Source organism: Desmodus rotundus, chromosome 6 (assembly GCF_022682495.2).
Source record: "Desmodus rotundus isolate HL8 chromosome 6, HLdesRot8A.1, whole genome shotgun sequence".
NCBI lineage: Eukaryota > Metazoa > Chordata > Mammalia > Chiroptera > Phyllostomidae > Desmodus > Desmodus rotundus.
Genome location: NC_071392.1, coordinates 31,153,706 through 31,167,230, shown reverse-complemented (window position 1 = coordinate 31,167,230; position 13,525 = coordinate 31,153,706). Strand labels below are relative to the sequence as shown.

Sequence of the window (13,525 nt, the reverse complement as noted above, 5' to 3'; positions counted from 1 at the left end):
CTCCATACTGGAACCCTGGGTTGCACAGTCTATCTCGCTCCCCAGTTGTTCCTCCCAGCTTATCCACACACAAATGTGGGACCCCCAGCTGCCACCTGGCCTGCCCCAGTCTTCCAGCCTCCACCTTGCTGTGTGTCTTCTCCGCCCCTCCTACCGGTCTGGATGAGTGTTTCTTCTTTAACTCCTTGGTTGTTGGACAGTTTCATTTTCTGACAGTTCTGGTTGTTTTTTTTAACTTGTTGTCCTTTTTTTTGGTTGTGCGAGGAGGCAAAGTGTATCTACCTACACCTCCATCTTGGCCAGAAGTCCTGGAAAGTCTTAAACTTAATGGAAATAATTTATTTCATTGACTTTATTTGATTTGTTTTAGGTACTGCATATATAAGGCTTTTCTACACCTTTTTTTTTTTTTGCTTTTCTATACCTTAATTTTTGTTTTAAATGAGGAATACAGATTCTAGGAAACACTGTTCCTTCATCTGTGGTATCTTTCTAATACTAGTGTATAGTAGTGTATGTGCCAATTTAGAATTAACAGTTATTACAAATATCTTTTACATTTCTGAAAAGAATTGATTTTGATATGTACTAAAGTAAATTTAATATATCTACTTCGTTTTTTAATCAAACCAATTGTTTTTTATTGATTTTAGAGAGATCGAAGGAAACATCGATGTGTTGTTCCACTTATTCACTCATTCATTGCGTTACTCTCAATATGTGCCATGACAGGGATTGAACCCATAACCTTGGCATATCAGGACGACACTCTTAACCGACTGAGCTACCAGCCAGGGCAACCCAATAATTTTTTGAATGACTGTTAAGTTACCACTGAATTACTCAAGAACTCTATAAAACTGCATTTACAGAAAAGATTTCCCAAATGCCAGCTTTGGTGATGTCAAGAATTTAGGAAAACTAAAGTATTTTCAAAGTAACTGGTTGCTGTTGTTTTTTCTTTAAACCATTTTTAAGTATGCAATTCAGTGGTACTAAATACATTCATAATGTTGTGCATTTTCAGAACTTTTTCATCTTCCCAAACAGAAACTCTGTATCCATTAAGCAGACACTCTCCATCCTCCCTCCCCTGCAGCTACTGGTAAACACCATTTTACTTTCTGTCTCTATGAATTCCCCTATTCTAAATATTTAATATAAGTGGAATCATACAATATTTGTCCTTTTGTATCTGGCTGAATTCACTTAGCAGAATGTCTCTAATGTCTCAAGATTCATCCACATTACAATGTGTATCTATCATGGATCAGATTTTCATTCCTTTTTATTGCTGGCTGATATTCCTGTGTGTGTGTGTGTGTGTGTGTGTGTGTACATACTGCATTTTGTTTATTCATCTGTCAATGACACTTGGGTTGTTCCCATATTTTGCCTGTTGTGAATAATGCTGTTACGAACATTGGTGTAAAAGTATGAGTCCTTGGTTTCAATTCTTTTAGGTGTATTCCTAGAGGTGGAATTGTTAGATCATGTGATAATTTTGTTTAATGTTTTGAGGAACCACCAAACTGCTTCCCATAGCAGCTACATCATTTTACATTCCGACCAGCAATGCACAAGGGTTTCTATTTTTCCACATCCTCCCCAACACTTGTTATTTTTCACTTTTTTAAATAGTAGCCATCCTAATGGGTATGAAGTAGAATTGGTACATTCTTAGTATAGGGAAATGTTACTTCTTAGTTTGTAAGACTCTATCTGAGTCAGGAGGTATGTCTTAACAAACTTAAACTTTTCAAATAAGATCTTTATTTAAAATAACAATAATAGTCCCCTGACCAGTGTGGCCCAGTTGATTGGGCATCCTTCTGCAAAGCAAGAAGTCACCGGTTCAATCCCCAGTCAGGCCACACACCCGGGTAGCAGGTTTGGTCCCTGGTCAGGGCACATACAAGAGGCAACCAATCAATGTTTCTCACATTGATGTTTCTCATCCTCTCTTTTTCCCTTTCTCTAAAAATAAATAAAATCTTTAAAAAATAAAATAATGATAACAGCTGCAGATTAGGTCTTTCTCCCCCCCAAAATGATTTTTTTTCTTAACTACTGATAACATTTTATTGGATTTCTCTTAGGCTTTTCTAAGAATATATGCATTTATGAAATCAGAACTATTCTTTATATAAAATTTACATCCAGCTTTTCAGTATATGTTTTGACCATTTTCACATTATGCCTGATCTTTGGTTTGTTACTTTTCCTGCTAAATTATAAAAGTTTCAGTTTTGTTATGTGTTCCCAATTATATAATGTTAAATTCATTTCAAGGGTATCTACCAGCATTGAAAGGAATTTTTTTTAGATATTTTATTATTAATTTTAATACCTTTGCTTTCCAAAATATAGCATCATATTGAATTAAAACAAATAATTTGTAAATGCCTTAGGCCCTTTTTAATGTTTGACTTTACATAATGATAGAAAGAATATAAAATTAACTTACAAATGATAAATTGATATGTTTTTAAACTATTTACATCAAAATTTGCCAAAATCCAATGAAACAGAAAGTTGGGAATTCATCAACTGAAAAGTAAATTACGTTGCCCTAGTTGTTACTTGGGGATTCAGAAAAAAAGTAATGACACAAACATGATATAAAACAGCACTTCTCAAACTTTAAAATGCAGAAAGGCCATGAGACAATATTGATAAAATGCATATTCTAATCATTAAGCCTAGTGGGGCCTGCTCTTCTGCATGTTTAACAAGCTCCTGAGTAAAGGTAATGCCACTAGCCAGACAAACACACTTCGAGTTGCAAGAATTTAAGGTATTAATGAGGGCAGAACCTGACCAGTAAAAATGTATTGTATAGCTCTTGAGGCATGCAAAACTAAATTGTAAGTATTAGGTGATTTATTTGGAATTTTTTTTAATGTGTAAATGAATATACCAGTTAAAAAGAAAAACTGACCTGTTGGAATCCAGCTTTAGAATCACATTTTTAATTCCTCTATTGAAATAACTTCATTTCTCAGTAGTCGCTGCGTCTCAGTTTTCTCAACTTTAAAACTGAAAGAGTTACTTTCTGTCTATTCTTTTACTCCAGTATTGATGAAGAATATTTCACAATTGCCTTTTCTGTTTTCCTCTTTAGGGAGTGCCTTGGTGAAGCACATGAGCCTTGTGATTGCCAAACCTGGAAAAATTGGCTACAGAAAATAACTGAAATGAAACCAGAAGAACGTAAGAGGAACTTTAGATAGCTGTGCTACATATTTTCTAATAGCGTACAAAAGATACTGTCATATTTCTTAGAGTCTTCATTTAAGAAATGTTCAGGTTTGTTAATAGAGTTCCCCTCTTTAACATCACCCTTTTGATCAACATCCTTTTGGAGGTGACAGGTATTTTGCAAGAGGCAGTCATAACCAAGTTCCACTTTTCCAGCTGACTTATTTCCTAAGACAGACCAGGTAAACAGGAGCCCCATTTAAGGCTCCTATTACAGCCTTCCCTGTTATTCTGGGGTGGGCCAACTAACTTCTCTGTCCTTTATGGGAAGAAATGTATGATCCATAGTGAGAGGAAGCTTATTTCCCTGGAAGCTTCCAGTGAATAGTAAGACAAATTAATTTCTTACTAATGTGGTTCTGTGGACTTACATTAATTGTCATGTCTATAGTTGTTTTTACTAAGACTTCTATAAATTCATTACTCTGTCAGTTCTCACAGAAATGCTATGAGATTGATACTAGGAATATCATTTTACAGCTTAGGAAACTTACACTTACATTGTATTGAGCGACATAAGGCACAGGTGAGCAGAAATTAGCCTTCCTACTAGCAATTCCTGCATTTGACAAGCAAATATATCTCCTTTATATCATTTTTGCCCCCCAAGTGTTTTATGGCAACTATTTTCTTTCAAATTAATATAAATGAAAATTAGGAGTTTTTTCTTCACTTTTTAGATAATGGAGTTAGTTCAAGGCATTACAAATCAGGATTATGAATTCACTCAGTCAGTGTACACTTACTATGAGCAAAGTACATAATAAAGATGATGCTGTCCTTCAAAGAATACAGAGGCTAGAAGGGAAGCAGATATTTGCAACATCATATGATTAATACAGGGTGGGGCAAAAGTAGGTTTACAGTTGTGAATACATGAAACAGATTAATTCTTGTATTACAATTTATTATTATATAATTTTCCGTACAAACAACTATAAACCTACTTTTGCCCCACCCTGTATAGCTGGGTAAAGATAGGAGGACAAAACCAGAAAGTACAAAAACAAGAACAACTAAATCAGATCAGGGGATGGAATGTCAAAGAATCTTCCTGAAGACAGTGAGATATTAATGGGGTTTTAGCATATCTGCAGAGGCAAAGATGTGGTAGGTTTGCACATCAGCAGCTGAAGTGACGCTGGGGGACTGGCTGGCAACCATGAGACCTGTTACAGGCTTGTGTTACGTTATGCAGTACACCATGGTCCAAGAGCTGTTCCTCAGCATTTCAGATTCACAAGATTCATTTTGTGCACTGACTCAGGGCTGTTCAGATCCATGGAGAAGAGACTACCATGTAAACCAGAATGCCAGTTTATTAATTGCTAATGAGCGAAGTTCCTTTCACACGGTGAGAAGACTCACATCCTTATCCAGAAGCAAAGGGAAGTGGATAATCTCAGGATATTTTATAATGAGGTCTGATTAATATATCTGTCCTGTACATTCATCATTCAATCAACAATTTTTTTTAAGTACCTGCTATGTGCAAGGCACTTCCCAAATCAAAAACACCTATATAGATTGTTCCTGTACCCCAGATTTATCATGTCTTTCTCTTGAAAGCCAGATATAGCTTGTCATTGCTTTCTTGATACCTGCCCATTTTCTCCATTCTCCTGATAGATGTGGGTCTGTATATGTGTGAGTTCCATAAACAGGTTAATATCATTACCTACAGCACCTTTAAGTATGACAACACAATTGGATTTTGCTTTCTTTTCTTGCTTCTGCCACCTAGAGACATCTATGTTTCTATTAGAGATGGCTTGCCATAGTCCATGTACTCCTTTTTTTCATTCATATCTATAGAGCTTAAAGTTAAGGTCCATGGGAGAAAATTGCAAGAGATGAGCCTGGAAAGATAGGTATTGCCAGATTGTGAGGGTTCTTGCCAAATTGTGTGAATTTATCCAAGTAATGAATAAGCCATAGAATGCATTAAAAAAAAAATAGGGGTATGTGATTATTAGAGATATTTTTATCAAGACAGACAACTAGAAAGGATAGAATGAAGGAGAAAGAGACCAGAAATAGGACAGTGGATTTTTAGTTTGGGTCAGATGGTGGATCATGATATCATTGGTCGACTAAGGAAATTTAGATAAAGGAGTAACGTTCAGGGGGAAACGATGAGTTTTGCTGTGGGCATTTTGAACTTGAGGTACTTTCAGGACATATGTCAGAATATGTTTAGTAGAATTTTAGAAGTTACAGCTCGGAAGAGATGCTAAGAAAACCGTAGAAGTCACTTAACTACTTTTAAATGGTATCTTCATTATTTATTTAACTTTTTTTACTGCTATTTTATGTTGGAATACAGAAATAAGATACCCTCTATGCTCTTGAAATGTACATTTTAGAGATGGTGAAAGCTCTATACAAAACTAAGAAAAAAGAGCATTTGTAAATGCTGTGGGAGAACAGTGTACCTGAGGTACATTATGCAGATGGGGAGGAACAAAAGAGGAGATTAGAAAAAGCTCTATAAGAGAATTGAAGCTAAGCTGTATTTTGAAAGCTGATAGATGTCCTTCATAGAGACCAGAATTGGAAGGGCATCCCAGGCATAGGATGGAGGAGGGCTGTGAGGCAGCGCCGTGTGTTCAAGGACTGCACACAGTCCGGTGCAGCCGGTGCAAAGAAAGGTGCACTGAGAGATCAGACTGAACGGACACAAGTCCAAACTGGGTCTGGCTGGGATTACATGACCTCCTGGGAGGTCTGGCTTTATCCTGAGACACTGAAAAAGTAGGTGTTGCCAGATTGTGAGGATTCTTGCAAAATAGTCTGAATTTATCCTGGTAACAGAATAAGCCATAGAAAGTGGTTTTTAAAACAGGGAAGTGGCACTATCAGAGATATTTTTATCAAGATATACAACTAGGGTAGACTGAAGGAGCAATAAGGAGTTGAGTAGGAGAGTAATAACTGAAGATGCTTACTTAGATCGCTTGGGCAGAAGTGTGGATGACGAATTAGGGACTATTGAAACACTAGATAAGAACGCTGTTTCTGAGACGACTTCAGAATGTCCAAGTGAGAGGATGCAAGAGCTTGAGCAAGACAGACAATGCAGATGGGAGAGGAGAGTCATTATGTGAAAATCAAGTGTACTCACTAGTTGCTTGAAAGAGTTAATGTACCACAAAAAATAATCAGTATAGTATATAATTTAATTTGTAATAGAAAGTGGCCAGAAGTGTTTCATTGGAGATATAAAGCAAATATTTTGAAATGCGTGATTATTTTCAATTATCCCTTACAATTCTAAAGTTGGATCAATTACTCCATATCCACTAATAAGTTTTTACTAGGGAAGGAGAGGGAGAACAACCTGGCCAGTAAGTCCAGATTACTGGTGGCACTATGGCAGAACATCTTTGCACATGAGAGTGATCCTGACAATGAGGAAGGAAATGGGATGGTGTCCATGGTGTCCACAGTATATGCATGGTTACTTCTGGCTGCCAGAGATAGGGACGCCTCAAATTAAAAACTGAAGATCATTCTCAAAAAGTTCCAAATAGGGTGTTCCTTCTCAGAAACACAGAGGAACTTCAGCAAATTGGATAGGAGTCAAGAGACTGAGGATACCTGAGAAGTGGTCTACCGGAGGAGGCAAAGCCCAGACTGCAGAGAATGTTCGCAGTTTTCCTCCCCACTAAAGGTGTCGACCAGTAGACTATTATGATGGCCACTTAAGTCATGAAATTTAGGGTGAGGCGTGAAGCAAACAGTAATAGGCCAAGTACAATACTTAAGTAGAATATCATCATTTAATATACAAAAGTAATATTCAAAAAAACAAAAGTATGATTAAATGCTCTACTGGTTTACATATTACCTTGGCTCATGATCTCATATCTGGTGTAAACATTTTCCAACAAACTTAGAGATTCATGAGAAAGATTTACCTCTTATACCTAGTTTTCCAGAGTTACTGAATTTATAAGACTCAAAAGGAGCATCAAAATCTAAGTAATGAAAAAAAGTATTAGAAAGTAAACCGAGATCAGTTCAAAGAATTAATTCCACGTTCAGATACTGTTTTTAAGTTCTGAAACTACCTCTAGTTTGCCTATTCAAAGCAAGAAGCAGAAATGTCACCATTTTCTGTGAAATGGTGGTTTATAAAATTATCAAATTGATACTCTCATAGTACATAATAAATAAATGGTTAATGGAATTCAAATCATCTTTTTGAGAATTCAGTCTTTAAAAAGAACTTTGTTTTCACTTTCATACATGTTGACTCTGCTAATAGGTCTTAGATTCTGTTATATGCCAATATTTGATTACATGAAGTTCATATTTCTTAGAAAGAAATCTAAGCACACAAGATTATAAAGGAAAGAAGATCAAGATTTAATAGACATGTAACTGAAGTGAAGGGAAGAGTATGGAAGTCATTACTAGTGAAGAAGAGTCACCAGGTACACTGAAGGGAGATACGATATTGCAAGTATGAAGAACAGTATGTACTAAGGGCAGATGTATGAAATGAGCACGTTCAGAAAACTGGAAGTGAAGGCTTTTATTCCCACACAACTTTTTGTTGTAATAACAGTCATTTCCTAAACATGATTTACTTCATGCAATCCACTAGAATGTAGTTAGGAATTAGCATTCTCTCCAAGGGTGGGAGAAAAACACTGTTATGTTGCAGGCCACACAGCCTCTTTGTTTTAATGGCTTTGTGCTTTATTTATTATAACAATAGACAATAAAGGTCATAAGAATGTGTGAGAGCCTCTGGGCTAAAAATAATGTTGATACTGAAGGGAGGAGAAAGGCCACTACATGTAAACAAAAAGTAGACATTTGTATTTAGTGATTAGTTTTACAGTAATACCCTTTGTAAATGGCTTTACCTCTCCAGCTTGACCTTTTTGGCCGTAAGTATAGTAGTATGTTCCTTCTGAAACTCCTGTTTTCAACCAACTATCTCAGAATTCTTTCCACTAACATCCTAATCAAACCGTCATCTGCTAAGTAGGTTTTGAACTAGAGTGGAGTCTGATCACTTCACTGTTGCTGTTGTTTTCTTTGCTATGTGGAATTGAACACCAGTGCTTTACAGCCCAGCAGTAGAGCTGCTGTTAGCTTGTTGACACAAATTTAAGGGTTCCTCGTGGCAAGACAGCCCCCTCCTCCACTGCTGGGCTCCATCAGAGGGCTGCTCCTAGTCTCACCTCTTCCAGTTCATATACAGAGCCAGTTCCCAGGGTTCAGTCACCTCAAACCTTTGCCTCCTTCCCTGTCCTGGGATTTATAGCTGAGGGGTTGGGTAACTTTTCGCAAACTCAAAACATCTGATTACTCCCCTGCTTTTAACATTGGGGCCAATCCCTTACCACACCCTTCTAAGAGAGTCTGCATGTAATCAGAGCTTTGATTGGATGGGTACTTGCAATGAATCCAAAGTGATTTTCTGACATCTCTTTCAGAAAAGGAAACAGGTTTCCCTGAGCATGTAGAGTTTTTTGTTGTTTTTTTGTTTGTTTGTTTTAACTTGATTACTGACCTTGCGGGGGAAAAACAAGTCTTTAATTGTGCATCACGACCTCTCCCCAACCCCTAACTCTCTTCACTGGGGAGAAAAAGTTTATAGAATGTAAAATACCAGTTTTAGGATAGAAACCATGGCATTTCTTAAAACTGTTGATCTTAAATTTAGTAGGATAAATTGAGTTTAATACAGAACATACGGTTAGTGTGGGGGTTGAGGTTGAGAGAAGCTTGCCAGATAGACAGTGGCCAGATCATGAAGGGCTTTATAGTCTTTGTTAAAGCAATTCGACTTTATTTTGTAGTCAGTAGGGGTCAGTGGGGAGCACCAGAATATGTAAAGCAGATTTGTGTTTTAAAGAGATTACTGTTTAGGATGTATTATGGGGATTGGGAGGAGGGAGATGGAGCTACAGGGATAGGTTGGTTTTCTGTGTTTTAATTGTCTAGGCAAGAGGTGTGAGGGATCCTAGTAGCTAAAGCAATAAAATTGGAAGTGGAGAGAAACAGGTATGGAAAAGAGGCAGAATCAATGGGACATGTGGGTGAGAAGAAGAGATGGGTGTGTCCAAGATCAGGCACTATTCTGGATTGACTCTGGGTAAATGATCATATCATTTACCAGGACAGGGGATAGAGAATGCAAGTTTGGGGACAGTGATAAGTTTAGTTTTAGACATGTCACATTGGATTTATTTTTAGCTTATCTGAAATAATTATGGGTTAAAAAATGTTGATATTTCAATATAATGTACATGTTTTTTACTATGAGGACAACTTTATGGTAATTACATGTACAACTGGTCTATTCCAGACATTACTGTCTAAAGTAACCATTCTTCCTATAATTTTCTTTGATGCAGTGGTTATTTTAAGTAGAGAATAACATCATGTTGTTTTTTTTAACTTTGGGTTTTTTCTTCCCCAGTTCATGTGTATACAAGTTTAAAAGAAATCTCCTTTAAATTAGTTTTCATAAATAGAGCTTTGGAACACAGCTTCTTACCCTATAGTTGTACCATTTAAAATGAAGCAATTTAAAAATTTTCCACAGAGCCTAATCGAAAAAGAAATATAAGAAATATATGATTAAAGTTGAGAGAGAACTTGGAAAGAACACTTTGGGGGGTTTTCCTCCTGCTATTGCACACTAAATAGTTTATTTTTGTGTTTGTGCTTAATATCCCAAAGTGGTGGGAGTTAGTGAAGCTTATGAGGATGCTGCCAACTGTCTCTGGTTGTTAACTAACTCCAAGCCATGTGCTAACTGTAAATCTCCAATACAGAAGAACGAGGGATGCAATCACATGCAATGTGCTAAGGTAAGAAGTTACAAATTAAAAGTTTTTACAAAAGCAAAAAAAAAAAAAGTTAAAGAGGATTTTTAATGTTTTGCAATTAGAATCTTAATTTGATTATAATCCAGAGAAGAAATATTGTAAACATAAAAATCTTCTGGGGTTTCAGATGGATTCTAGGAGACTGCATTCTTCTTTCTTTGTTGAGTAACTTAAGTATTGATTTATATTACTAAACTTTACACTCATGGTGAATGTTAAAAATAAGAGTAAGGATTCAGTGGTATTTGGCCAGAAGATCAGAAATGCTTGAGTCCTTCCCTGCCAGTCACCCTCCCCAGTGAGGATCCTGGGAAGTTTAATGTATGTATAAATAGTGATAGTAAGTCATAGAGAGCTACTGTATACAGATCTCTTGCAAAGCTGGTTTTGAAGCACACAGTGTAGACTCAAAGCCATAGCCAGGCCCCATGCAATCCCTGTAAGTCCAAATCTTAAATCTTGGTGTCTATATATAGATGTGTGTATAACAAAGGTACCCAAAGCAGTAGGCAGACTTTAGGTCACTAATGAAACTGTCAATTAAATAATTTATTTATTACTATATTGAAAATGAAAATGCCAATAAAAACCTACTTGGCTGAAAAATAATTAATATAAATAATTACTCTTAGAAGGCTACCCTCCTGGCTTAGTTGCATAGAAAGAAATTACCTTTTTTAAAACAAATATCCTGCAAATTAGTTTAATAATACTTTATTAATTCATGCCTACATTTATGAATAGTTTTTAAAGTTGTAATGATAGTTTAGTATTTTTCTTTTCATTGGAAGTGCCATGTGTATAAAAAAATATTTAAAATTATTGAGAGAAAGCCAATGTAATTTCCGTAATTAGGATGGGAAAGAAATCCAAATAGTTAAGAAGATTCCAATAAAATACAGTAATATCTTCTTCCTACGTATTACTTGATTTTTAACCTTGAAACTAATGATCATTATTATTATGACTTTAAAAATAATGGCAGTGAACTAATGATTTTTACAAGCCTAGAGTAGTATAAAATTAATGTAACAAATTGGCTTACTGAGACAGTAATAATAATTTCCTGAGTGGCAAGAAGAAAAACGTAGTACAGCATTCTGAGCCAAATGTTCAAAAGTGCTTATTATTTCAGCTGACTAGGCCAAAATTGTTTCATTTACTTTGTGGTCTTATCTCCAACATATATATTAGTTTTTTCTTGGAAAGTTTGATATAGACTACGTAGATGCATAAAGAAATACAGGTTGACCATAAAAATCAGCAGTTGGGCTACTAACAAAGGAGCAGGATCCAACGTTACCATTATTTCTCTCACAGCACCTACCAGTAGTAAGTACTTGATAAATATGTATTTAGTGAGTGAACTTTTTCGTAAATTCATCAGACTAATGCTGTCAGGTAGTATATTTTAAACAGATTTTTGCTTAAGCTTCTGTTGCATTAAAAAAAAAACATTTCCTTACATACTACGTAAATGTAGTAGTCTTGTTTAATATACTATCTAAAATATTTTGCACTAAACCATAAAAACTGAACAAGTAAATTTTTTATTTTACTTTTTTTTAATTTAAGTACAGTTTGTATGCAATATGATATTAGCTTCAGGTGTACAACATGGTGACTCAACATTTATATATTATACAGTATGATTGGGCTAGTAATCATCTGTCACTCTGCAAACTTAACGCAATATTATTGGCTATGTTCCCCTTGACAAGTACTTCTTATGGCATAGAAGACATCTTGAATATAATGGGCTTGCTACAGAAGAATTTTATACTTTTGGAATTTTTTTTAAATGTGAAGGTAAAACAACAAACAGGTCTTGTGTAACTGAATTCATGCTCTAAAATAATGACTAAATCATAATATACTTTTATTAATGCTTCAGTGTTAATTTTGATTCACTAGTTTTTACTTTTGGGAATCAAATTGTTAAACACATCTATAAAGGACCCATGGACAAAGCCAAAGGGGGGTAGAAATGAGGGTGGGAGGGGTGGGGGAGAGTGGTAGAGAGAAAATGCAGACAACTGTACTTGAACAAAAATAAAAAAGTAAAAAAAAATTTTTTAAACCTCACCCCTAGCAGACCTATGCCAATTGGCCTCCATCCTCAACAGGACATGAATGAACTCCGGAGTGGTACCACTTTGGTTTTGAAACTTAAAATCCCTGGAGGCAAGATGAATGTAATTAATATAGGTAAAGTCCATAGAACATACCTGGACCATATGTAGTGCTCAATAAATGCTTATTATTATGATTAGTATCCATTAAATTAATTAATGAGAAGTTTGGCCCTGTAAAAGTAAGTTAAATTTGTTTTAAAAAACACTCCTTATTCCATCCATTATCCTTTAGATAATTTTCATGAGATTATTCAAATTTTGTATTCTTACACATTTAAAAAAAATTTAATATATTTTTATTGAATGTATTGGGATTACATTGATTAATTAAATAAGTTTCAAGTACACAATTCAGTAATACATCATCTGTATATTTGTATTATGTATTCACCACCCATAGTCTGGTCTCTGTGCACCACCATTTATCGCCACTTTACTCTCTTCTCCCTGCACCCACCGCATTCCTTCTGGTAATCACCATACTGTTGTCTGTGTCTGTGCGGTTTTCCTTGTTTTGGTGAGGGACGGCATTTCTTAAACCCTTCACCTATTTCACACATGTTAAATCATTTAGTAATTTTCTTCACCTGACTCTGTAAAACTATGTGCTGCAACTAAATAAAAATTATTCAAATTCTGTGTTCTTTTTCTTGTCATAGAATATAAAATTTGGCTCTTTGGTAGAAAGTTTTGCCATTAATTTTGAGAGATCAATAAAGCTGTACTGAAGGGTACCTGTATCAAATCAGGCACAAAATTTGCATATGTTAGGCAACAAAAGAACTGTCAGAGCCTTGAAACAAGCACACAGTCTATTGTGTGAGCACATGTCTGTGAAGGGACAGATGAGTACAGAGACTTTAATGCAGCTCTCTGTTCATGACATGTCACGTAGAGAAAAAATTAATACAGATAAAGAAGACAACATTATTAGTAAGGTACATCTGATTGCTATATTCAAACTCCATATCCTAAAAATCTTCACTGTGCCATCTTCTCTAGTACCCATGGAGCATTCACAAAATATTGACCATTGATCATCAAAGAAAATCTCAGTAATATTCTAGAAAAGAGAAAATAATATAAGCAACATTGTATAGTCACAATGGAGTTACACAAATTAATAGTAAGGTTACCAAAGGCATTTTCTTTGAGGAATTTTCAATCTCTCTAACAACTTCAGAAGGGAAAAAAAAGGAAATTAAAGAATTTCTAGGAAACTAGGACAATGAAAATACTATTTCATCAGAACTTGGGGTCTATAGCTAAAGCAGT

The 13,525-nt window shown here is 35.4% G+C and overlaps 1 protein-coding gene across 4 annotated transcripts in view; it reads left to right on the top strand.

Moving 5' to 3' along the window:
- ANKIB1 (ankyrin repeat and IBR domain containing 1) overlaps window positions 1-13,525 on the top strand; it is a 138,891-nt gene that overhangs the window by 108,645 nt on the left and 16,721 nt on the right. For all 4 annotated transcript variants that reach the window (XM_053927039.1, XM_053927042.2, XM_053927041.2 and 1 more), the window contains exons 10-11: window positions 3,125-3,213; window positions 9,967-10,097. In XM_053927039.1, the coding sequence (XP_053783014.1) occupies window positions 3,125-3,213; window positions 9,967-10,097 (220 nt within the window). The remainder of the gene's footprint in view (window positions 1-3,124; window positions 3,214-9,966; window positions 10,098-13,525) is intronic.